The sequence below is a fragment of the Perca fluviatilis genome, chromosome 24, assembly GCF_010015445.1.
Source record: "Perca fluviatilis chromosome 24, GENO_Pfluv_1.0, whole genome shotgun sequence".
In the NCBI taxonomy this organism is placed as follows: domain Eukaryota; kingdom Metazoa; phylum Chordata; class Actinopteri; order Perciformes; family Percidae; genus Perca; species Perca fluviatilis.
In genome coordinates, this window is record NC_053135.1 from 9,064,905 (window position 1) to 9,081,350 (window position 16,446).

At 42.0% G+C, this 16,446-nt stretch overlaps 1 protein-coding gene across 1 annotated transcript; it reads right to left on the minus strand.

Annotated features, from left to right (window-relative positions):
• Positions 1 to 3,560: 3,560 nt before the first annotated feature.
• Positions 3,561 to 15,699, minus strand: mrpl39 (mitochondrial ribosomal protein L39). Its single transcript, XM_039793790.1, has 10 exons — positions 15,520 to 15,699; positions 13,103 to 13,309; positions 12,721 to 12,860; positions 11,006 to 11,105; positions 10,643 to 10,710; positions 9,690 to 9,802; positions 8,808 to 8,873; positions 8,503 to 8,656; positions 6,237 to 6,284; positions 3,561 to 3,725 (listed from the first exon to the last, which is right to left on the minus strand). The coding sequence occupies exons 1-10, from the start codon at positions 15,554 to 15,556 to the stop codon at positions 3,651 to 3,653; spliced, it is 1,008 nt and encodes a 335-aa protein (XP_039649724.1). The 5' UTR covers positions 15,557 to 15,699; the 3' UTR covers positions 3,561 to 3,650.
• Between the last annotated feature and the right edge of the window lie 747 nt (positions 15,700 to 16,446).

Here is a 16,446-nt window from a genome sequence, read left to right on the forward strand (position 1 = left end):
AACCAAACTTTAGTCAGGCCAATCACATCGTGTATAGAGTCGGTGGGCGGGCTTATGGCTGCTGCTGCTGCTGCTGCTCGGAAAAGCGGTCTTCTGGAAGACTTGGAGTTAAGCTTTTTTTTGGGGCCGACCAGATACGGCAAAAGTTTAATCTATCAACTAGCTTCTCTTCCTTCCTCGTTGCTCTGCCTGGTTGTAGCACTATCCTATTGCGTGCAGAGGGAATTTGAGCCCTGTCAACGGTGAGTTCCCAGACCCAACATCTTCATAATTCTAGCCTGACAAGCCAGACCCACATCAACATGTTGGGTCTGGCTTGTCAGGCTAGAATTATCCTAACCTATTAAATTTGCGATTTTCTTTTAGGTATAAGTATTCAGACTTCTCCACGGATCGAGATGCCGATGTGCTCAAAGTAAAATTTGACAGGTGCAGCCCAAAAAGAAAAAAAAAAGGCTTGGAGATGAAGGGAAGGCTCGACACTCTCTCATGGCCCAAAACAGAAAAGTATTCAGTGCTCATCTCTAGATAACAGAAAATGTAGAATACTATGATTACTTACTTTGCAAAGGCGCGTGTCTTTGTCATATTTACTGTTTGGTTGCAGTTCTTTAGTGCAGAAACCGAGAAAACAGACCAAGTCCTGCAGATCAATACCCCCCCCCCCAGTGAATTACTAATGACTAAACAAGTGTTAAAGTGATGGTTCGGAGTAATTTCACCCTAGGGTCCTTTGCACCATGACCTCGAGCCAAACACCCCCCCAGAAGCTTTTTTCACCTGGGTCTAACATTGGGAGAGTTAGCGTAGAGTAGCGTTAGCCGCTGAATAGCTTAGCGCAGAGGCTAATGGATCCGAAGTGTCTCTTAACATTACCCCACTAATAATGCCCGAAATGATACCAAAGGTCTACACTAGTGTATATATAGGTTATGCACTCATAAAACGATGGATTGTAAAGTTTGTAAGTACACCAGAAGGTTATGTAAATATAACACTTGCGTGCTGGCTTCTGCTCTCTGCTGTTGCTGTTGTTGTTGCTGCTGTAAAGACCGAGTGCTTAGGGACATCTACAAATTACAACACCGAAGAGATGCAACAAAAATATTTTTTAATTTAACTTATTTTTTTAAAGTAAGTGCTGTAGTATAACTAGCAGGGAGACAAGTAATAATTGAGGTAAGTTTGGAGACATTACCTTATTTAATCATTAAATTAATAAATATTTTGGTTGCATCTCTTTTCGGTGTTGTAATTTGTAGATGTCCCTAAGCACTCTTACTGCCCGGTAGTAACAGCAGCAGCAGCAGCAGAAGCAGAAGCCAGCAGGCGCAAGTGTTATTTACATAAACTTCTGGTGTACTGAATTTTACAATCCATCGTTTTTTTTGAATTATTACTGTAGACGTTTGGTATCATTTCGAAGGTGGTAATGTTAGATACACTCGAATAACCTCTACGCTAAACTCTTATGCTATGCTTCAATGTTGACAAGTAACTTCTGGGAGTGTTTGGCTTCGAATCATGGTGCAAAAGACCTAGAATAATACTCGAACCATCACTTTAAGACTAACAACTATGCCTCAACACTTGATAAACACTTCCACTGCTTTCAATCAGTCCTTCCAAGGAAAGGAAATCACGGTTGACTTTGTACTGCGCGAGCTCTTCAGCACCAAAAAAATAGAGAACAGAAACACATTATGAATTGATTTCTAGGAATGCATTATTCCAGAGTGTTTTAGTAGCTATTCAATTTTAATCATGTTTGAGCAGCGGCGGCGCAGGCACAGCAGTCATCTTACACATCTCTCAAAAGCACTACAGCAGCCGGGAATTCAGGGCACCGATTCAAACATCTCAATTGGTGGTGGTGGTGTGACTGTGCTCTAAGTCCGAGGCATATGTCCTTGGGTGTGTCTCACACATTGTCAGTGTGTTGTGTGTTGGTGTGGGGGTAGTGGTGACGGTGGTTGGATGCTTGAGTGGGAGCAACAGCTGCACAGCGGCCAACTTTTCTGGCCCGAGGCTTTGCTCAATCTTCAGCCGTCTCCTGATGGGGATTGATACGGTTTGACGGTGATTAAATGCAGGAAAAGAATTTCGCTGTTACCAAACCCACCTTGAATAATCTGAACATGAGGGGGTTTTAAACGCTTCCCGTCTTTAACTTCTCTTGCTCGTCCGATGGCACACACAGTGGCAGAGGCTCGGATGTCAAACGGGGCTCTGTAATGTACGATCGGGGGAGGGGAGAGGGGGTAACAGTCTGGGGGAGTGTATGTCATTGGTGGTCATTAAACATTACCAGCTGTCTGTAACACAAATGTTGGGCTAACAGCACCGTGACATAACAAACTATGGGTACCACTTTCTCATGAGGCATCCTTCATAAAGTTTTTATAAGTTGTAACTAATGCTTTATAAAAAATAAAAGAAGTTAAAGCAGTAGTCTGGGGAATGAGCTGTTTGATTTCTTGCTGCAAGTAAGTGCATTTCCCAAAATGTTGAATTATTCCTTTAATAAACATTTTACAAGCTAGAAACTATATACTACTACTACTACTACTACTACTACTACTAATAATAATAATAATAATAATAATAATTGCCTGTATGCACCAATTCACATACAGTTCTGATATCAGCACTGTCCACGTATTCTTTGTATCAAAATCATCACTGTTGATCCAAACATTATTTTTTTCATGTTGTAGAGCAGACTTTTGTGTCTCAACACAAGGTTATTTTCATTATCAATTAGTTTGCCAATTAATTCAATTAAAACATGTACTAACCGTCACAACAAAGATCCACCACATCCTCCTTCAGCATGACACTGGCTTTGTCATTTTACATAAAGACTCTCTAATCCTATATTAACGATTAACAGTTGTAACAGCAGACTTGATGGCTTTTTTTTTTTTAAGAAAGTGAGAGCCCTGGAAACCAAAAGTCATATTTATTAATGGCTTATATCTGACTAGTAATGAGTTAGTAAAGAATCATTTCCCATTAGTTCCAATTCCTAAAGCTTCTATGAAGAGGTGCTTTGTTGGAAAGTGGTACGGGACCAGTGGCAGGGAGGTTGTTGGATGGGAGAAGGTGATCTCTGGCAGAAACCACAAGTGTTGTGTCTAATGTGTCAAAACGCCCGGAATCCTGGGGAGGGGGGGGACAAAGTGCCTGATGGCTCCAATCCTCAGGCTTGCTCACACTTGACTCCGGACACACTGAGAATTGAGGGCCACCTGTTTGACGAGTGATAGACACAACAGCTGCATTGCTGCCTGACCTTCAGCCAATAGACACGCACACACTCCGCTGTTGTTGTTGTTGAGCAAACTGCTGATACACACATAAGCGCACATCCACGAGTTTCCATTTTTGCGCTTCTCTCTCACTCCTACACGCCCGCAATCAGCTGAACTGTTATAAACTGAAGCACCTTCCCCCTCGGGAGTGTTGAAATCTTTCTCTCAATAAACACAACGCAAGACTTGTGTTCTCGTACCACAACGGGCTCACGGGACATTTCCATAAGAATGAGATAAGTGGGATCGATTTGTCACATATGTTTTACACATTTATTGAACAAATAATACAATGTGAAAGTGTGCATGTGTGTGTTGAAGGTTACACAGAGGTTGTTACTGGCTGGTCCGAGGTGGCGTTGAGTCAGGAGGAGAGAGTCGATTCACTTCTTCAGTGGTGGGCACCTCCACCTGTGCAAATAAAGCCACATATGTAAATGATTATGTTAAAAGTTATTTGAACAATTATTACATCCCCTCTCTTACCTCTTTACTCTCTTTGTAAAGTATAAAATGGCCTAAAAACACATTTTTTAATCATCTTTCTACAGAGTGGTGTAGATCTGTTTGTAACGTGGGCGGCCGTGTTTTAAGCGCCAGCTGGAGGCAGATGGGGGACATGCTTCCCTACTGCCTGCAGCCGGCTCAGAAAAGGTGGCGCCCACGCCTCCCTGCTTTTATAAACCGGTCTCTGTACGCTAGCACAGACAGAGGGTGAAAAAAAGAACACAAACCTTTCAACTTTATAATGTAGTGTATAACAACACCGCAGTCTTAATAGTATTAAGTTGAATTAATGTCTCTTTTAAAAAAAAGTCATAAAAACGTTGATGTGTCGTAGGGTTACTGTACAGGATTGCATTGGATGGTAAGTTGTTCCTGTTATTTTGTCTACCTGGATCTAGCCTTTTTAGGGCAAACATCTGATCTGATGAGAGTTTTTGTTAAACACAACAGTTTCAGGAAGAGTGACAGCGTTTCTACATGTTTGCCAACATGTTAATACAAAGCAGCTGTTCGGATATTCAACTATTTTAAATTTCTTTGACATTTCTCTATTCCAAATTTATTCTGAAGAGAAAACGAAGGCAAACTGTAATATTGTTAACAGTTTAAAGACTGATTGTCAGGTTTAACTTTGACCTACTGAGCTGGCCATCCTTTGTTTTCCTGTGCAGTGAGGGATTATTAGACACTTCCTGTTTCACCTGCAAATAAAGGGGATTAGATGATCTTGCTAACCTATAGGCTTGTTTACAACCTGTCTGATTGTCTGACAATATGGCTGTGCTCCCAGGTCTCCGCAATTACTTAGAAGAGTACAATGTTATAACTGAAATACATTATAGCCTGCAAATTCAAATTGTAAATATTCTGTACATTGGGTACCAAAGAAATACTAACTGGCTGTAATCTACAGCGTTAACTACCTTTTTGAATGTGGTGTTTGAATACCTGACATGAAGGCCCAACAATGGTTTTAAAAATGAAAAGGTACATATAAATCTTTCTCCTATTTCTAGTGAAATGATGGTCAACCTACAAATGTAAGTCCCAACTAGCTTTCAGTCCAGTTCTCATAGCTGCTTGTTGATGTAGCTTGATATCTCCCGCACAGTTCCCGCATGAATAACAGACATTTTATCTGCATCACAAGGAAAACTGACGTCTTGTGGTTTTATAGGAAGAATGAAAACATCCACGTGGCCCTAAATGATCTCTGTCTACGTGTGTGAGCTGTTGAAGAGATTGAAGAATTGTGCATTACCCTTGGTTTGCCTACATGTTGTGAAAACACTGCAGTATAAATGTCCTTCAGAGAGTTTCTGGGCCTGTTTAAGTTTATAGCTCCTCCACTGATGAGCAGTAGTGATTCTATGTTAACACATAAGACAAAGAGGACAGGACAGCATGCTCTCTATACACATCATATACACATGCTCTCTATACACATCAGGAATTTCCCCAGTGTGGCATTAATAAAGTCTATCTTATCATTTACACAGAAAACAGTGTGTCAGGTACTATGGAACAGTGTCTTCTAAGCAGCAGGTCTGCATGCTAATCCTGTGCTTGTAAAAACTCCAGAAAGTCGTGATCCAACTATCCTCCACTTTTAATGTCGGTCCAACTCTGACATCCATACTTTTGTCTTTAATAAAGTGCTATTTCAATTCCCTGAATAACCCAATGTGAAAATAAAATGTAGGCCACAGAGCACAGTATGTCATCAGTTGCCAAATCAAGTGGATCTATTAATGAGTACCATTTTTTTTTTACATTACGCAATCAGCGATGCACAGAGAATGCCAGGAAGGCTGCAGCAAAATATATTTCGCCTAGATGGCTCCATCCAAAATTAACTCGTAGCCTAGTTTGAATTTGAAGAATTTATGCTTCTCCTTTAGAGTCTAACTTGGTAATGCTCAGACAGAGCCGATTCAACTCTGCATCAATCCGAGTGTCATGATGTACAACACCTAGAATAAGAGCCTTGAACCTGGAGGGATTTAAAAATACTTCTTCCTTGGATCTTGAGTTAGTGTGTGTCTTTGATGTCGAGTTCAGAAAACAGCAGTTTGTCCTTCATGAGGAGGATGAGACCTGCCTTTTCCTGAAGACTGCAGCCCACGCTCACGCTCTGTTTTTGCCAAAATATAAATGCAAAGCAATAAAAATAGCTGTGTTAAATCTTAACCTCTGGCTACTTTGTGAAATCTAAAATGATGGCTGTAGCCAGGGATCGAGCTGGCTAAATGCGGAACAAGCAGTAATTTGGACAAGTATCCATCATCTAGACCAGAACACAGCCCTCCTTCCCTGAGTTGGCCTCAGTGCTTCAGCTTTAAGGTCACTGTTCTTGGACGGCTGTGTGAGGTAAAAAAATAAATAAATAAAAACCTGGATATTTGCTGTTCTTACCATTTTCTCTGCCCGCTGCCTCAGTTTCCTCCAGACCGTGTGGTGAGCCTGCAGAGAGGAAGACAACGTGATTAGCAGGCACATGTAGACGGTGATAAAGTACTTTTACTGCGCCGCACAAATGACAAGCATTGATATTAGGAGAACAATCAAACGTCATGTATAATCTGTTCCACAGCAACAGCGGTTTTAGGAACAATCTCCTAGGAAACCGCTGCAGACTGCTAAAAGAATCACTTTTAAATTGACTCGGTAATTTAAACCTGTAATTGTCTGAAGCAAAAGGGGCCCATAGATGACATTTTAGACAGATATTCACCTTTAAATTTGACATTTCTTGAGTCACAGAAATCTACAGTGCCTTGCGAAAGTATTCGGCCCCCTTGAACTTTTCGACCTTTTGCCACATTTCAGGCCTCAAACATAAAGATATAAAACTGTAATTTTTTGTGAAGAATCAACAACAAGTGGGACACAATCATGAAGTGGAACGAAATTTATTGGATATTTCAAACCTTTTAAACAAATAAAAACTGAAATATTGGGTGTGCAAAATTATTCAGCCCCCTTAAGTTAATACTTTGTTGCGCCACCTTTTGCGCGATTACAGCTGTAAGTCGCTTGGGGGTATGTCTCTATCAGTTTTGCACATCGAGACTGTCATTTTTGCCCATTTCCTCCTTGCAAAACAGCTCGAGCTCAGTGAGGTTGGATGGAGAGCGTTTGTGAACAGCAGTTTTCAGTTCTTTCCACAGATTCTCGATTGGATTCAGGTCTGGACTTTGACTTGGCCATTCTAACACCTGGATATGTTTATTTGTGAACCATTCCATTGTAGATTTTGCTTTATGTTTTGGATCATTGTCTTGTTGGAAGACAAATCTCCGTTCCAGTCTCAGGTCTTTTGCAGACTCCATCAGGTTTTCTTCCAGAATGGTCCTGTATTTGGCTCCATCCATCTTCCCATCAATTTTAACCATCTTCCCTGTCCCTGCTGAAGAAAAGCAGGCCCAAACCATGATGCTGCCACCACCATGTTTGACACTGGGGATGGTGTGTTCAGGGTGATGAGCTGTGTTGCTTTTACGCCAAACATAACGTTTTGCATTGTTGCCAAAAAGTTCGATTTTGGTTTCATCTGACCACAGCACCTTCTTCCACATGTTTGGTGTGTCTCCCAGGTGGCTTTTGGCAAACTTTAAACGACACTTTTTATGGATATCTTTAAGAAATGGCTTTCTTCTTGCCACTCTTCCATAAAGGCCAGATTTGTGCAGTATACGACTGATTGTTGTCCTATGGACAGAGTCTCCCACCTCAGCTGTAGATCTCTGCAGTTCATCCAGAGTGATCATGGGCCTCTTGGCTGCATCTCTGATCAGTCTTCTCAATGTATGAGCTGAAGGTTTAGAGGGACGGCCGGGTCTTCGTAGATTTGTAGTGGTCTGATACTCCTTCCATTTCAATATTATCGCTTGCACAGTGCTCCTTGGGATGTTTAAAGCTTGGGAAATCTTTTTGTATCCAACCGGCTTTAAACTTCTCCACAACAGTATCTCGGACCTGCCTGGTGTGTTCCTTGTTCTTCATGATGCTCTCTGGCGCTTTACACGGACCTTTCGAGACTATCACAGAGCAGGTGCATTTATACGGAGACTTGATTACACACAGCTGGATTCTATTTATCATCATTAGTCATTTAGGTCAACATTGGATCATTCAGAGATCCTCACTGAACTTCTGGAGAGTGTTTGCTGCACTGAAAGTAAAGGGGCTGAATAATTTTGCGCACGCCCACTTTTTCCATTTTTTATTTGTTAAAAAAGTTTGAAATAGCCAATGAATTTCGTTCCACTTCATAATTGGGACCCACTTGTTGTTGATTCTTCACAAAAAATTACAGTTTTATATCTTTATGTTTGAGGCCTGAAATGTGGCAAAAGGTCGAAAAGTTCAAGGGGGCCGAATACTTTCGCAAGGCACTGTATGTATGATCACTTTTCTTGTCCCAATAAAACTTATATTGGAAATCCATAGAAACGTATTTTTTAAGTGGGTTAAAATGACTATAGTTCTACTGGTAAGGTAAACCTAACCATGTTTTTGAAATACAAATAACTGTCTCGCATGAAGGTTTTCATCCAAGTCTGATCACAAATACACACAAAAAAAGTTCAGTAAAACAAATGAAAGAGCCCAACAAACAGTGTCTGCCTTTGATGTATTTAAGTGCTGTTACGTCACCATATTCCACACGCGTCCCTACCTGCAGCTGCAGAGGCAGGGAGAGGCCCTGTGCCCGACGCTGGAGGCCCCAGGGTCCCTGTCCCAGGCTGTGGACGGCCGTCACCTCGTACTGGGAGCACAGGCCTGTCCTGGCCACCAGGGGGCCCGCACTCAGCAGCACATGGTCACCACATCTAAACGATTATGGGAGGTTTAGGTGGGAGATGTACAAAATATATATAACCTCCTGCAGATATACTTAGTGTGCCATGTAACCGACACTACACTGGAAACATGTAGGCAGGAAATGAAGGTTTAAACCAAAATGTGCGCATGAAAAGTCACCTGTGGAGCATCACTGTGCCTTTGGGACTCTGCGCTGCCTTCTGTTCCACCTCTTCCTGTTTACACCTGGAAGACAGAGAAAAAGCAACAACACTCGTCATGTGTGTAGAAGTATACTGCGGAGGGACAATACAGGGACAGGAAGGAAAGAGACACAAGGAAAAAGAGGCAAAAGAAGAACAGACGTGTTAAGCGAGATAAAGGAATAAAAACAGTGAAAACAGCTATGAAGTAGAAGTTCAAGTTCACTTGAAGGCAGCTTCATGTCACAGAGAAAGAAAAGAGACTGAGGGACTGTGCTTTGTTGTTGCAGGAAACATTCAGCTGTTACACAAACTCTTGGTCTTGTTTTTAACTCTCATATTGTTTTAAAACTCTCTTGTGGGGCGCCTGGTTAGCTCACCTGGTAGAGCGGGCACCCATATATAGAGGTTCACTCCTCGACGCAGCGGCCGCGGCTTCGACTCCGACCTGTGGCCCTTTGCTGCATGTCATTTCCGTTCTCTCTCCCCTTTCAATTCTAAAACTGTCCTATACAAATAAAGGCCTGAAAGAATGCTAAAAAAAATTATCTTAAAAAAAAACTCTTGTGGTAGCGATAGAGACAGTGACGTTAACCGTTTACTGTACGGGACTCTCACACCGCCTCAAAACAAAGTCTGATCGCCGGTTACATGATTGGCCACCGCAGGGTGACTTCAGATTGCGTTTCTCCAAAAGTTGAATCGGTCTTAACTTCTTGCCTAAGGCTGCTGCATTTTTTCAGCTCCCTTGTGCCGCCGCAGCCTAAACGCAAAATGAATGGAAAGACGTGCGTTTTCAACAGACGGTCTAAGGACTGCTGAGAGTGTGTGAACCGGCCTAAGGAAGGAGTCAGTCTACCTGCTGTGTGAGAAGATCTCCAGCGCCACAGAGGGCACCACCTCCAGAGGCTCCCAAGCCAGGTCCTGGTGGATCAGCTGCTGGGCCCCTCGGGTCAGAGACCGCAACGACTCCTGGAGTGAAAAACAGCCGTGTTGGTTTACAAATCAACTCACTCACACTCACAAAGGATCAGGTAGAGTAAGAGATATTAGAGTTCTGTAATCCGAGACAAACACCAACGGATAAAATCTCGGAATCATTCCTCCCTTGCAACTGCTGGCGACATATAGAGACTTCTCTTCAAAGGTGATAATAACAAGTCACACTCTAGTTTCCTCACACACAAACACATGTGTAAGTAAAGACAAACATGTATATGAGATACTGAAGACACAAGAAGACTAAGACTCTCATTTTTGCCAAAATATGGCTAAAGACAGCATTAGGCAGCGTTTAACGGAGGGCGTTTGCACAACACTAAAATAATAACTGGATTTCGGGCAAAATGATGACTAAGGTGTGGTCTGAGAAGTTTCTTCGTCTTGCCAGCTTAAAATCTTATCACTATTAGAATCCATTTCAACCAACCAACATAAGTTTAGCTGACCACAGCCTCTGACTTTTGTTAAAGAAAACTTTAAACAGCTGTCTCAGCTACAATGGACGGACATTTGAGACTCAAAAGATGGATTTGGGGTGGAATATCACTTTAAAGAGAAACTTAACAGCTGAAAATTGTCAGTTTGTGCTGACCTCTAATGGTTAAAATTCTCATCTTGCTGCAGTAATATAGATGTTACAGGTGCAACAGAAATAACGGCTTTCAGTTTAGTATTAAGTTACTCTGTCAAGAAGGACACTTTTTTATGTTAAGGATGTTCTATAGAAGATGATGGAAAAACATCTCAAATACATTTACATCTTTAGAGAAACACCCCCCCACACACACACACAGCCACCCACCCACACACCTCGGAGGGAGTCCATGAGTCCAGCTGAGGGTCGAGCACCACATCACAGCAGAAAGCCCCTAAAGTGACTACATGGAAACAAATAACACAAAGAAAATAATTAGCACCAAACCACCTCTCATCAGAATCCAACATGTATGTTTCATTAATGTTAACTAAGAAAATGACCTGCCAGGAATTCTATTTAATCGGCCTAAATAATTTCACTCAAAATTATAACAAGCATACCTGAAAAGCCAAGACTGACACTGCATCTAACTTTCAAATCTGTCTCAAAAGTTCCTGGCAAAGATTTCTTGACCAAAGACTAATTCTACTGGTGTCTGATGGCTGGTCAGGGTACATTTGGAGAAGCTCCTCTACCTGGCACCTCTGGTGTGTTGAGCAGCTCCACAGTAAAGTCGTCTTTGAAAGCAGTCTCCAGCACCTGGCCTAGCAAGGCAGCACAGGAACGCCAATAGGCCTGAGGGGGAAACAAGAGCACAAGCTGAAATATGCCAAACCCCTTTCCTGATATCACCGGTTCATTTTCTTAAAGCCATTTGGCTAACTCGGACTGCTAAACCTTCACATGAGCTTTGGCTGAAAACAAGAAGAAATTAATGAAATTCCCTGACTTTCCTCATTTTGTCACTTGTCTAAGAAAGAAAGAAAGAAAAAGCAGGAGATACTTAAAAGGTGCCATAGGTAGGATTGTGAAGATCCAGGACTTAGCCAAAATGTTTTAACATCGACAACTTCTCAGTCCCTCCCCCCCTTTCCGCTAAAGCCCAAAATGGTCTCCTAAGTCCTTCCCTAGGGCTGTGCGATAAAACGATAACGATATGTATCGCGATAGACACGTAATCAATATCAATAGAAAACGCGTTCGATAAAACGTTCGATAACTTGTTTTTCTTCTTCGGAAGAAACCAGAAGTTGCGAAGCAAGTTTGGTTGCATGAACAAAGGCACTCACTCTCTGGTAACCTAGCAACGTAGGGAGTGACACTAACAGCCGATCATGTAACAGTATCCTGTTTGGTTGCGCCACATCGCTGTCTCGTGTTGGATTCTACAATAACAGAACCGGCGGCGTGGAGCGATAAGTGGAAAGTGAGTGGCGAGGGAAATTGTTGATAAAACAGGAAAAGTCAGTATGGCAGTTTTGGGGATTTTATAAGTCTGACCGTCGTCCCCACCAACACTACCGCCCAATTTTACTTTTTTTTATAGTCACATTGAACCGTATTCGCCAGCAACGTCCAACAACATCTGCAGCTGCTACACCGCACAAGAGGCAGACCGCCATGGAGAGGTACTCTGCATCAGCCGCCTTACTAAACGCTACAAAGAAATAACGGAGGCAGACGCGTGCACTGTCCAGAAGCCAGGTTACCAACCTAGCACTAAACCTGCAGAAAATTGTTCTTCTCAGGTTTCAGGTTTTCTACGTTTATATTTAACACTTTGCACCATTTTATTACACCTTATTAAGCAGTTCTTACTTATTCTTTCTTCACTGTGATTTTAGACTTATGTTTACATTTTAATTATTTGAGTGATTTCCATGGTTGTGTTGACATTTCTGCTTTTATAACTGAGGGGATTATAATCAGAGGAAGGTTAAGTTTAAAATAAAAATGTTTAAATTTAATATATTTTTCTCCTGGTCCTTATTTTAAATAGGTCATAAAAAATATCAATAATTATCGATATCGACCGATGTGAAACACTTATATCGTGATACAGTTTTCAGCCATATCGCCCAGCCCTATCCCTCCCCCCACAAGGGAGAATGAATGAGTGTGCATGAGCAGTGATTGACACACAGTTAGACACGCCCCCGGCCCTGATTGGTGCATCTGAACAGGGAGCTGTGGATTTTTGCAAAATTGCACTACAGGCTGTAGCTGGTGCCAGAGGCGCTGGATCTTTTTTTTAATGACCCGCTTCATGTAGTTCTACTGGAACATAGGGTCAGTTTCAGCAAATATGACAGAAAGTTAGTTTTGTAAGTCTTACCTACTGCACCTTTAACTTCCCAAAAAAAAAATCTGAAGTCCTTTTAAATAAAATATATTTTGGTTGTTCCCGTACCTGGTTGACCAGAGTTGGATCACTGTCTTTAAATGTGAGCAGAGTGAGTGAGCAGGAGTGGGTGAGGGGCTGGTGAAGAGACCACGGTTCCCCGTCCACCAGGGCCAGAGCCGAGTTGGTCAGGTGATGCTCTGTCAGATCTGGGGAAACGCAGAGGAGTTCAGCTGAGTGCAAAACTAGGATTTATTTATTTATTTATTTATAACAAATCATGAAGCAATGCATTATTAATACATGCAAATTTAGCTGAGATGTTTAGTTTCTCACAGATTGCCGACTGCGTTACAAACAAAAATGGTTAAATCCCGGCAAAAGTTCAATGAAAGTTTTCAAGTGGTTTTCTTTATACATTCATCTTGCATCCACACTCCCTTTCACTCACGTCTGGCACAGCTCAGTGGAGTGGACATTCCTCTGTTCATGATGAGCAGTGTACCATCCAGCCCAGGGCCCTGCATGGACACCTCTATCTTCTCGATGCGGGGGTACAGAGCTCTCTGCCTGGCCTGCTCTCTGGAGAAGACGCCATTGCGCTGGCCGCGGACCTCGGTGGCCGGCGCACGCACAGCTGCTGCTGAGGTTGCAAAGCCTGTGGAGGGGGAGGATGGATGGATTCAAGCAGAAAAAAAGAGAATGCAGGAGGAACAAAAGAAACCAAAAGGATAGCAGAGGATTCTCCATCTTCTAATGTTATGTCTTATTGGTGTCAAAGCGATGTCATCAGGGTTACAGACAGAAAGTCTGTGTTTCAAAGTAGGGGTGTGGAACCAAACAAGCTATGGAGTTGCATTATGGGGAGTATAGGCTATGGTGTTTTTTGGAGCTTAATCCATATTAGATTATTATTAATATTATTGGATCATAGTCAGGATATACACTCACCTAATGGATTATTAAGAACACCATACTAATACCGTGTTATCGCCTTCAGAACTGCCTTAATTCTTTGTGTCATTGATTCAACAAGGTGCTGGAAGGATTTTTTAGAAATGTTGGCCCATATTGATAGGATAGCATCCCCCACACCATTACACCACCACCACCAGCCTGCCCAGTGGTAACAAGGCATGACGGAACCATGTTCTCATTCTGTTTACGCCAGATTCTGACTCTACCATCTGAATGTCTCAACAGGAATCAAGACTCATCAGACCAGGCAACATTTTTCCAGTCTTCAACTGTCCAATTCTGGTGCGCTTGTGCAAATTGTAGCCTCATTTTCCTATTTTTAGTGGAGATGAGTGGTACCCGGTGGGGTCTTCTGCTGGTGTAGTCCATCCGCCTCAAGGTTGTGCGTGTTGTGGCTTCACAAATGCTTTACTGCGTACCTCGCTTGTAACGAGTGGTTATTTGAGTCAAAGTTGATCTTCTATCAGCTTGAATCACTTTCGGCCCACTCTCCTCTGACCTCTAGCATCAACAAGGCGTTTACGCCCCCAGCACTGCAGCATACTGGATCTTTTTCCTTTTTCAGACCATTCTTTGTAAACCCTAGAAATGGTTGTGTGTGAAGATCCCAGTAACTGAGCAGATTGTGAAATACTCAAACCAGCCTGTCCGGCACCAACAACCATGCCACGCTCAGAGTTGCTTAGATCACCTTTCTTTCCCATTCTGACATTCAGTTTGGAGTTCAGGAGATTGTCTAGACCTGGACCACACCCCTAAATGCATTGAAGCAGCTGCCATTGATTAGATAATAGCATTAACGAGAAATTTAACAGGTGTTCCTCATAATCCTTTAGGTGAGTGTACATTTGCTTAAACTTTCTAATTCATGTCAGCATATAACATTTTGCACACTTTAAACGTGGTGTTTTAAGGCATTTACAGCCCGATTTCGCTGGCTTTAGGGACATGACGTGTAAAAGCCACTACTACTTAACATACTGCCATATTTAGACTAAGGTTAGGTTTGTGATTATACAGATGGCTTTTAAATAATTTCCTTGCAGAGTTAAACATTAATTTCACACTACTTTAAGAATGTAGCTATAGCTAATGCTGATAAAAGGCAGCAGGGTAACAGAAATCACTGCAGCGTATTAAAAAGGAGTCCGCTGCGGTATTTGAGACTAAAGACCCGAGCTGATATAGAACCACAAGACATCTTGCAACTTTTAGTTTTTACATCACCTGTGTTAATGTTAAAGCTGGCTAATAGACATTTTTAACCACAGCCATTCCAAACAGTTCATAGCAGGAAAAGCACAGGTGTATACTAAAATAAGGCTTACCTGCAGTTTAGTGTCACAAATTATTTTCCAAAAACTGAGTGTCCCAAATGATGAGGGTCTTTATGAGACAGGTTAAGGTTAGGGTAGCACATGTGGTTTAGCAGGTTCATAATTAATTAAGGACTTTGTATGGGGAATTTGGGACACTAAACTGCACGTAGGACATTGTATGGGGAATTTGGGACACTAAACTAAACGTATACCCTAAAATAAATGATGATGACTTTGTGGGAGTTCTGTGCGTGCTGGAATGGACCTTTTCCACAGAAGACATCTTGACTTGTGATAGTAGGGAAAGCCCAGCTGAAATTGATAACCTTAACGATGGCTCAGTTCCATCAAGTGTCCCAGTAAGATATTTCAGTGAGTCAGCATGCACAATACCAGGGCTTCTCCTAAGTGGAATGCAGCCATCGTTCATGTTATGAATTACATGTGTACTTTCCCTACAATACCATGTCAAAATATCTCTTCAACCAGACTCGAGCAGTATAAAGAATAACTCCTTTTAACCTAGCTAGCTAGCTCACATGCTAATGCTACCCGGTTAACAGTTACTCACGGCGCTGGAGAACTTGACACACGGTCCTGGTCGCCATTGTAAAGAATATTTCTATACCTACATAAAACAACGTCTAATAGATACGAAAGGGCAAATGGATAAATGTATGTCACTTATGCCTCTGAGTGAAGGACGCCATGCCTGTTTCGTGTGCAACAATATTTAGGTCCGGGTAGGAACTGAAGACCAGGGGCTGAAAGGTCCGTGTAGATGACGGTGTTCTGTCCCATTTCATGACAGCAGGTGTCGCTGTTGGCAGTCATTTCAAGTAGGCTAATGTAAAGGAAACCCTGCAATACTTTATTGCATTATGTAGACAGAGAGGGGAAAAAAAATCTCTGTCAGCACCATTTTAATCAACAGTCCCTAACAACGTAATATATATCTGTATAATACACCTTTGATATTTCTTTAGGCACTTGTATTAAAGTTTAGATATTTATGGCGTCCCTTAACAATTTATTTCTGAATCTCTGTTTCCTAAGTGTTGAAAGTCTGTTGCTCTTATGCTGATTGGATGGATCCAAAGTTATGATCTTGGCTCTAAAGTCTCACATGTCCCAATATCATCCTCTAATGGACTCTAATGGAACTCAGAATTTGACAAATGCTCGTTGGATTTTTCAGGACCAGAATCAGCAGTAAGTGTTGGCACTAATGGCAGCAGCAGTAACAGCAGGACGCCTGGCCAGGAAACGCAGCCGCAGGACCAAAACATCATAAATCATGTCACACAGGCCAAGATGGAGCCAGATTAGCGCTAAATAGCAAAGCTAAAAGGCTACTTTCACAGTGAGTGCAATTCTATTGACCTCTGGAGGTTAAAGTAAAAGAAGAGAGAACTTCAAAGTTGTAAATGACACTCCGTAGGAGCTGCTTTTAACAATGAAAGAAAAATATAAGTTGCTTTACCATTACATTCGCACA

What these genes read in the sequence shown, in the direction of transcription:
- mrpl39 (XM_039793790.1), bottom strand. Translation starts at nt 15,556, where the DNA reads ATGGCGACCAGGACCGTGTGTCAAGTTCTCCAGCGCC. An exon ending in TCCACTGAGCTGTGCCAGAC is followed by an intron (nt 12,861 to 13,102) that starts GTGAGTGAAAGG and finishes GCGTTTCCCCAG; the next exon opens with ATCTGACAGAGCATCACCTG. An exon ending in GAGATCTTCTCACACAGCAG is followed by an intron (nt 8,874 to 9,689) that starts GTAGACTGACTC and finishes TCTGTCTTCCAG; the next exon opens with GTGTAAACAGGAAGAGGTGG.